General features: G+C 33.3%; 1 protein-coding gene across 1 annotated transcript in view; it reads left to right on the top strand.

The window, feature by feature from the left end:
• Positions 1-1,176: 1,176 nt before the first annotated feature.
• LOC133337902 (methionine--tRNA ligase, mitochondrial-like) overlaps positions 1,177-10,311 on the top strand; it is a 44,639-nt gene continuing 35,504 nt past the window's right edge. The window contains exons 1-4 of the mRNA XM_061546105.1: positions 1,177-1,270; positions 1,341-2,047; positions 2,105-2,198; positions 3,139-3,309. Of these exons, the coding sequence (XP_061402089.1) occupies positions 1,177-1,270; positions 1,341-2,047; positions 2,105-2,198; positions 3,139-3,309 (1,066 nt within the window). The remainder of the gene's footprint in view (positions 1,271-1,340; positions 2,048-2,104; positions 2,199-3,138; positions 3,310-10,311) is intronic.

The raw sequence follows: 10,311 nt of genomic DNA, 5'->3' as shown, positions 1-10,311 counted from the left end.
TACTCTACTTATTTGTTTTATTTTTTATTAGTTTTTAATAGAATGTGTAATTTTAGTTTTATTTTAATATTTGCTTTCAGTTTAGATTTTTGTTTTGATTTAATTTGTTGTTTTCGTTTACGATTTGATTTATTTATTCCCATTTCAAGTTTGGTAGATGACACATATTTGGCTTTACATTTTTCGGAATCCAAAATTGAGAGCTCATTATTCCAATTAATATTATTTTTTATTTTTTTATTTTCTTTATACACATAATTGATTGCCACTTTACAAGTTTCACATATTTGAGTTTTTAAATTAAAATTATTGTATAATTTTTTTATAAATTTCAATTGACCGGGACATTCAATGAAAAGGGTTTCTAACACGAAGTGATTTCCAATTTCACAATATTTTGACATTTTCAAAAACAAAATAAACAATCTAATAGAAGTCAGAACATTGTGAAATATTAAGGGGGTTGCCAGCAGTCGAGGGATAAATCCTTGCCATATTTTGTGTGTGGTAGCTAACTAGTTATTGACGGCGTAGAAATTATTTTTAACACAAATTGACCATATGGAATAAAATATTTATAAAACAAAAATAAAAATAATAGAAAGCTAATATTTTTTTATTATTTGTATATTCTAAAATACGGAAACCCTACATGTCGGTTGGAACTCTAATATGTCAAAACATGAGATTTAGAAGTGATGCAAAATGAAAAACAAATTAAATATAAATTCTGCCTTCCACAATGTATATGCTGTAGATTAACTAAAATTATATTAATTACATAGAATTATAAACGGACCTATTACATTTCTACAAGTTTTATTAACCTGTGGATTTATGTGACATATAACGAATAGAATTAACAATTTAAACCCACAGGTCTACTAAATCCAGTAAAATAGGACTATAAATAACATATGTTTTTGTATTCAATTAACATTAATTTTGCTCGTATGAACGTGCTATCATTTCACATTGCGTTACCACTAATCACAACAGCCTAACGTACCATACGTCATTGAACCACAAACCTAAACAGCTGATTGTCAAAAACAGAAAACAACTGTTCTGTGTGTGTTACGGTATTTCATGTTTAGCGGTTTCGTAATTGTCAAACTTTTGCGCTTTTTCATTGACGGGACGCGAAAAAATTAAATGTAAAAGACGCCAATTAAAATGTTAATACCCAGAGTGCAATCAGTGCGAAAGCTGTGTTCCAATATCAGCTCAAGTTTTTATGTTACAACTCCCATATTTTATGTTAATGCTGGTTTGTATATGCAAAACACCGCATGCAAGACGCCAATAAATTCTTATTAGATTTTCATTTGTTTTTGCAGCTCCTCATATTGGACATTTATATTCTGCCGTTATTGCGGATACGATATGTCGCTACCAAAAACTTTTAGCCAAGCCCGGAGCCACAGTACGTCTGTGCACCGGCACCGATGAACATGGAACGAAAGTACAACAAGCAGCTGCCTCACACAAGATACCCGTTGCAGATTATTGTCAAGATATATCAGCCCGGTATCGTAATGTATTCCAACAGGCCGCCATACAAAATGATGATTTTATTAGAACCACTGAAGATCGTCATAAAAAAGCGGTCTCAAATTTTTGGAACACCCTAAGTTCCAAAGGTCACATCTATTCGGCAAATTATCAAGGATGGTATTGTGTATCGGATGAAACATTCCTTACCGATTCTCAGCTACGTGTTGATGAGGCAACTGGGGAACGATTTTCATTGGAATCGGGTCATCCGGCCGAGTGGACTGAAGAAAAGAACTACATGTTCCGTTTGTCAAGTTTACAATCGGATGTTATTTATTGGTTGAAACAAGGAGGCCGTGTAAAACCTATAAAATTTGAAAAAATTCTATTCGACATGTTGTCAGAACCATTGCCAGATGTTTCGGTATCACGTCCAGCGGAACGTGTTAAATGGGCCATCCCCGTACCCGATGATGCTTCACAATCGGTTTATGTGTGGCTGGATGCTTTAGTGAATTATTTAACCTCGGCTGGATATCCTGATCCTAAGGTACGTTATTGATATTATTTTATGAAGAGATTTGATTTAAATTAATTTCTGTTTTAGTTCCAATCCTGCTGGCCACCAACGGTACAAGTTATTGGAAAAGATATTTTAAAATTCCATGGTATATATTGGCCAGCATTTTTAATAGCTGCAGGTATGTTTTATGATTTTTTCTAATTTTGAAGTGAAAGTAGAATCGATGAATTGAAAATGTTATTAGTTGAGAGGCGTTTATGAAATTGGCCAACAGCCAATTTCCATCCCGGTAGTACAAAATGAAAAAAATTCGTTGTTGCAAACATAAATTTACTGTGAAAAAAATTCATTTCGCCCCCCTGCGTACGTCCCTGGATGAGCCCAAAGGTCTAAATATTTTTATGACCTCTCTCAAGGTAATTAATTGAGCCGCACCTTTCGAATGGTGGTATACCATTGTCGTCGCCTTGTTGAGGGTCTTAATTTATGTTTTGTTCAGTGGCACAGCTTGATTTTTCTGAAGTTTTTAATACAGATCCTGTTCCCTGATCCTTAAATATATATGTTTATTATTACTTCTTTATGAACATTCATATAAGTACTTAAGTTAGAGGATGTTCAGTAGGAAAATAAAAAAAAAAAGCGGAAGGGGGAATAGTGGAAAGTGACCGAGTGGATATTTTTCTACTTAGTATAGCCATGTTATCAAATAGTGACAGGTCATGCCACAATTTTGATTTATGCTCGTTGGAAGGGTGACAATTCGCAGTAAAAAAAATGTGTTGCTGTTTTTTGTGTGGTGCATTCAGTTGTGAGTTACAGGGTGTTAAAATGGAAGTGAACAAAGAGAAAATTCGGTACATTTTACAGTTTTTCTTTGAAAAAGGCGAAAATGCCAGCCAAGCGGCTAAAATTGTGAATGGTGTTTATGGTTCCGATACTGTAACAGTCAATTGTGTGCAATTTTGGTTTCGTAGATTCCGTTCAGGAATCGCTGGTCTCTGAGAACGATTTTTCGTTTTTTTATATTTATTTTGCCTTTACATTGTAGTTGGTAATTTATCATAAATTTTGTTAAATAAAAAATATATATTCTTTAAACTTTGATTTAATTACAGGTCTCGAACCACCAAGTGAACTATTTGTTCACTCACATTGGACTGTTGACGGTCAAAAAATGTCGAAAAGTAAACATAATGTTGTTGATCCACTGGAAGCATCTGAAACATATACCATGGAAGGTTTACGATATTTTCTGTTGCGTGAAGGTGTTCCCCACAGTGATGGCAGTAAGTACAGATAATTTTAATTACCTATAATACTATTAATATAACACTACTACATTTGTGCCGCGACTGCTTAAAGGTTAATAGTATTTTTAAAAGCATATAACTATTAATTTTTCATTGAACTAAAATTAAAGACTTATTGGTTCTGGGCCCCAAAATGCTCCTGATCCTCAACACGTTAACTGTATCTGTCACCTGGTTTCTCCTGCACATCTCGATTTGCTCACGTTTTTCTTGTTATTTGTGAAAATACGTTTCTCTTCTCTTCTCCCTCGCATTTCATGTTGCTACTCTCTGCAGGGTTGTCCTATACGCATTACGACACTTCTGATCGTATAATGGGTTTCATGATGAAGGTTTTTGGTAACCAAGTGTTGCTTTTGCTGCAATTTGTAGGGAGTTGGCAATTCTTTCCCATTGTGCTACTATATTATTATCGAGTCAAGAATTGTTTTCGTAAAGCAGATGGGGAAGTTTAGCGGAGTAGGCAGATCGCAGGTCGTGGTCATTTATACGTTTGCTGGAGTCGTCAACATTGGGGGGTTTGGTTTTATTTTTTGTTGTTTTTTCATAGTATTGTTTTTTTTCCGAGTGTGGGCAATTAACCCAACGCGGCACATATCAGCTGACTATTTCAACGGGTGTGCAAAGTAGCTACCACAGGTGACACCGCGGGGAGGTCAGTGTCCACAATTGAGATGAAAGAGGGACCAAGATAGGCCTGGGCTTTGCCATGTTAAAGCTAATCAGAGCCCTTGCTTGCTGTCTATCATCCCCTACGTCACCCGAACAGTTGGGTCTACCAAAGTATTTATACTTTAATGATACATCACATCTCTGTTTTGTAAAAGCTACCCATAAATTTATTTTCATTAAACACCGTTGTAAATCTTAACGAATATGTTAAACCCTTTCACCTCGTTTTGACAACACAACTTACTACATGACCAAACTTAATACAAATAACTTCTCAAGAACATTTTCTTCAAATATCCAAAGTCTTGGTAAACATCATTCTAAGATTTTGAATAATGAAATGTTTACAACAAATATAGAACGAGCTAACGATGATGAAAACGACTGCACTGGGTGTTGATGATGACGATGATGATACTGATGTGTTTGGCCATGGCCAAAAATATAGACCAAGTGATGGTGGTATGTCTGTCAGTCAGTCAGGCAGACAGCTAGTCAACAATGTTTTTGTCTGCAAAACAAAAACTTGAACAAAATTAAAATGTAAAACACAACATTTCACAAGATGTAAAATGAAAAACTTTAGGACAACTGTTGTTGACGACCAACCCGAACCGACCCTATACACTTGTCGAAACAAAAGACAACTGCAGAAGAATATAATCAACTGTGTAGTCAAGAGTTGGTTGTATATGAGGAAGTTGTTGTTTCTTATTTGAGCATTTTTCGGGGTTAGATTGAAATGCAAATTAAAAAAGGGAAATCTTAACTTTTCCTCCTTAGCTCAAGAAATCTAGAACATAAAAGAGAAGAGTTCATATTTTTGTCTGTTTGCCCAAGATATTGTCTGAAGTGAAATTTTAATTATACTTTTTTGTGTTTTTTAATATTTATATAGAATAATATAAAATGTTTATATAATTTAATTTAGGAAACACACATGCACATATAGGAATTTTAAAATAATTTAATTAAGAGGAAAATTGATTTATATAGAGGCCTTACAGTGGTCTCCTGTAAGGCCTCTGACTCTGATGTAATTGTGTTAACTTGTGTGGAAAATAATATAAGAACAGTATATTTGGTTGTATAATTATTTTGCAATTCTATTCCCAACATTCCATTCTAAATATCCCTTAGTATTATTTTTTCTTTATCCTACCTACCTCCTAACAACCTCGTGAATATAAAATAAAAAAAACATCGAATCTAAAAATAATGCATATGAAATGTAACAGGAAATTGCCATGCACTCTGAAAATATTCTAAACTTTATTTGATTTGTTAGCAGCATGCAAATATTCGCATGGATGAATTACATCCACTACCATGTCGTCGAATTCATATATTGATGCACAACTACATATTTTTTGCATACTTTTTTCTTAGACCTGTTTTTTTGTTCTTTCTCTCTCTCCCTTCTATTTTTTATTTGCAAAATGCATTTGCATTGCGACCGAGCGAGACAGAGTGCATAACAAATAAACATTGAAATCATTCTTCCTCGGGAGATTTATTGACAAAGGCATTGCTCTGCAGACATCAACTCCGGGTGTTTGCCCAAACGTAGTTATTGTCGTTGTTGTTGAAAATCAATTTTATATGCTGTGTTGAACTTCTATTGGAAATGTTTGTTATTCTTTGTTGGTGTTGTTGTCGTTGTTGTTGTTGTTATGAATGTGATTTTAGTGATTTGTTGCCTGGGCAAAAATAATTTGTCTCTGTAGATTTTAGTGTTTTTTTGGGAAGCAACATTTTGGGAATAATTTGGAAACATTACTTGAATTTAAATATTTAATAGTTATGTTATTAAATATAAAAAAAAATATTAAATTTTAATATAAATATATAAAATTAAAATACTACACATCACTTGTTAATATAATTAGATAGGAGTTATTAGGGTTTCATAAGATCATCCCCTTAGTAAAATCTTACAGCCACCGCCGAAACCCATATACATCCGGAACATTTGTTGCCCACTACTGTGCTCAAAATTACAGCCGCATATGTTCTAATTAATCTAATGACGATAAAACAAAAATTGGTTTGTTGAAAACCCTGAAAGAAACGGTGTAGATGATGATTAGAGGGCTACTATATTTCTGACCTAATAACAAAAATTCAACTGTTTATCATCAAAGTTCGGCTCTGTATACCACTTACACCATAGGAATAGTACAAAATATTTCAATGATTTTTTATCGATTTTGGATGCCTACCTCATGATGGAGGGTAGAACAAATTTCATTCGGAGATATATAGATCGGTCCTGGGTTTTTCATTCAAAAGCGAACCCTGACAAAATCTTCTCAGCTTTTCAGAATTGATTTTTGAAGAGTCATTTTGGAGGATATATATATATTAATACAAGAGACCAGAGACCATCCACTAACTTTAATTACAAGGCTTGTTACATATATTTCGGGATGCTGTTTTAATAGAGACAAAGGTAACGCAACGATGACAGCCTAAACATTAAGTACATATACTGGAATGCTAACCAAATAATAGTAAAATCCTTCGAAGAAAGTTGTCGTCCTCTTCGAGAAAGGAAATCTGCCTATGGAAAACTCTGGACGACAGTGGTGATTCGGAAAAAGGAAACCTTTATAACAGAACACATTGAACAAAATCTTCAGTATAGTAGGACAACTTGCACGCCGAACTGAAACAATACTACAAAATAACAAGAGCAGCTAAATGCAACTCCTGAAAACTATTCTGTTAACAGGTCAATAACATAAACGATATTTCATTAATCACATTAGGAGTTTAGTGCAATATTTTCCTAAAATCGGACGAAAATATATACGGGAGCTTTATATATATCTGAAACGTTTTTCACGGAAACATAACACACATCATTCTTGACTTTATTCAGTATGCTATGCCTAATTTCGTGCAAATCGAAAGATATATAGGGATTTTGGTACACCATTTACATTAAATCAGACGAAAATATATATGAGAGCTATATCTAAATCTGAACTGATTTTCAGTAAACTTAACACATATTCTAGACATATTTTAGTACATTACGCGAAATTTCGTTCAAATCGAAAGATATATCGAACGAAAGTATGCATGGGAGCTATGTCTAAATCTTAACCAATTTTTCCCTATTTAAATGGGGTTCGTCCTTGGGCCAAATTAGTGACCTATGCCAAATTTCATCCAATTCGGATCATAAATGCGACCTGTACTTTGTTTACAATTTACCATGGAAAGACAGACGGACGGACATGCACAAATCGACTTAGCAAGTGATTCTATGCATCTTCTCAAAAGGAACCATGTGTCTATCTCGTTTTCTTTTGTCTGTAACAAACATGTACCACAGTGTGGTGAGGAGTATAAAAAGGGGAAAAATATTCATCATTTTCGGTTGGAATATTTTATACCCAATGAGAAACGAACGTAGGAAATTATAGCCAATTCTGTTGAAAAACCTGTCAAAAATCCCATAACGCCGAATATTTGAAGGTACCGTTACCGTGGACCGATATACCCCATTTTTCAATACCAACAGTAATAGCAATCTCAGTGCAAAATTTCAAAGCACTACTAAAAATCTTCGAAGAGTGTTGTCCTCTTCTAAAAATGAATTCTACATTCGAAAACCCCTGGATGACGAATGAGATTTGAAACAAAGGGTTCTGATCATATTTTTGGCCTCTAGAGCGATTAAAATAAATTTTTTGGGTCATTTGATAGCCTAAATATTAACCGATCTTTACTAAAAACAATCCTTGGACCTACAACCAAAATTTCGTAACGATTAGTCCATAACTGTGGCCTGTTTCGTGTTTATAAATTATAATGGACAGACAGTTGGACGGACACACGTGCCTAGATCGAAACGGCTGAAGTTGGAATCTTGAAATTTTGGGTGAGGGTCACTCTTGGCTGGGTTTTTGGAAATTCGTACTAGAACGTTGCGAAAAGTAATAAAAAGTACTAAATGTTATCACATTTGTATTTGGCGAACCGGTAGAGCTAGAACTCTGAAATTTGGATTGGAGGTCGTTGAGGAGAGTAGGATAGATGTACAAAAGGGTTTTTGGAAATTCGAACTAAAATGGGGCTGGAACCCTGAAATTTTAAATTAACATTACCGTCGGAGCGAAGGAATGGGATATGTACGTAGCTTTGGAAATTTGTTACTTATGTGTACGAAAAGTACCAAATTGTACTATAATCGGTACAGTTTAGACTTGGGAGCGGAAACAATGAAATTTGGAGTTAGGATCACTGTAGGGGTGCGGAATCGGGGTCAGGATTCAGTTTAAGCAATTTATATTCATGGGTACTAAATGGTACTAAATTTGGTACAATTTGAATTTTAGGCGAACCAATAGAGCTAGAATCATGAAATTTGGAGTCATGATCACTGTTGAGGTGAAAGATCGAGATGTGTGGGAAGTTTTAAAAATTTTTTAATAATTTGTATTAAATTTGGTATGTAGGAAGTTTTGGAAATTGGTACTACTGTGTACTAAATTTGGTACAATTTAAATTGTTGGTGAACCGATGGAATTGGAATCCTGGAACTTGGAATTAGGGTCACTGTGGAGGCATAGGATTGGGATATGTAGGAAGTTTTGGAAATTGGTACTACTGTGTACTAAATTTGGTACAACTTAATTGTTGGTAAACCGATGAAATTGGAATCCTCGAACTTGGATTTAGGATCACTGTCGAGGTGTAGGGTAAGTAGGAAGTTTCGGAAATTCGTACTACTGTGTACTAAATTGGGTGCAATTTGAATTGTGAAATTTGGATTTAAGACAACTTTGGGATGTAGGTTTGGGTGATATAGGAAGTTTTGGGGTGTACTAAATTTGGTACAACTTGAATTGTGGATGAACCGATTGATTTGTAATTATGAAACTTAGATTTAGGATAACTGTGGGGATGTTGGTTTGGGTTAAGTACGAAGTATTGGAAATTCGTACTATTGTGTACTAAATTTGGTACAATTTAAATTGTGGGCGAACCATAGAATTGAAATTTGAATTTGGAATTATTGTGAGGGTGTAGGATCATCGGGGTATGCAGTAAGTTTTGTTGGATGGTTGAGGTGGGCACTCTTGGAAATAATGTTTCCTAAATTTGGTACAATTTGAATTTGGGTGAACCTGTGGAGCTCGAATCATGAAATTTGGAACTAAATGGTATTCGAATTAAATTTATGGTCGATATTAATATGTGGGTTGTTTAGTTTTTCTGACATATGCAGTTTTATGTGAACATAAAATAATATGTTAATACATGTTTAAATATGACCCACATTCGCTAACGAAGTAGCGGGCATATGCTAGTACAAATTATACATTTTTAAATTATAAAATATAAAGATTACGCCCCACTAATTTGTAAAAACAAAATAAAAAAAAAAAATATGAAAATTATTTTCTATAAATTATAATTTTTAAATAGTAAATTTTGAATTAAATAATTTTTAATGAAAAAATATAAATCAAAGATTATTCAATTTAAAGTATGATAAAGGTACTATATGAAATACTCCGTCTTCAAATAAAATTGTCTATTTATAAATTCATTAATTCAAAGTTCACATCTTAAAAAGGATGTGGTTTAATTCACCAAACATTTACCCTTTGCCATTTAAATCCTTTATTTAAAAATTAGTTATTCATAATTTATGTATATTTGTAGTTACTAATTAAATTAGTAAACCTGTCTATCATAATAATAACCCGTACAAGTTATTACTTTGAGACTGTTTCACATGAACGAACCCCCACCCACACATAGGCACTAACCATAAAATTAGGTTTTTGGTATTTATCGAAATGTGGTTGTTATTTGGTTGGGTATCTTTGGGCAATTTAAATCATGTGTGTTGATTTATTTGTCTGAAATGTATATTCAGGTTAAATACAAAATTAATATAAGATTATTATATTATTGAAATGTGCAAATTATTTAAATATTACACAAACATACACACACACACTCTCTTTCTAACACAATTACACACTTTGTTGGCCAAAGGCAATAATATTCGATGATAAAATTACATTAGCCTTTATGATATGGCATTTAATTGATGATGTTTCAATGTTGTTGGTGTTGTATTTTTAGGAAAAGTTGTAAATGTATGTAAATGAGCCAATAGGTATTAAATGAAATTTTCCCTGGAATTATGAAACATTAAATCGTTATTTGATTCTAATTAAATTAGTCGGGTTGCAGCGTTGTCCTATTATATCTGTATTTATAACATGTGTAAATAATTACGTTACAAAATATATATTTAATATTTAAATAAATTAATTT

Source organism: Musca vetustissima, unplaced genomic scaffold, assembly GCF_032173495.1.
Source record: "Musca vetustissima isolate MV318-11 ecotype Yass unplaced genomic scaffold, APGP_CSIRO_Mvet_v1 utg32899, whole genome shotgun sequence".
Lineage (NCBI taxonomy): Eukaryota > Metazoa > Arthropoda > Insecta > Diptera > Muscidae > Musca > Musca vetustissima.
This window is presented reverse-complemented; position numbering and strand designations above follow the sequence as displayed.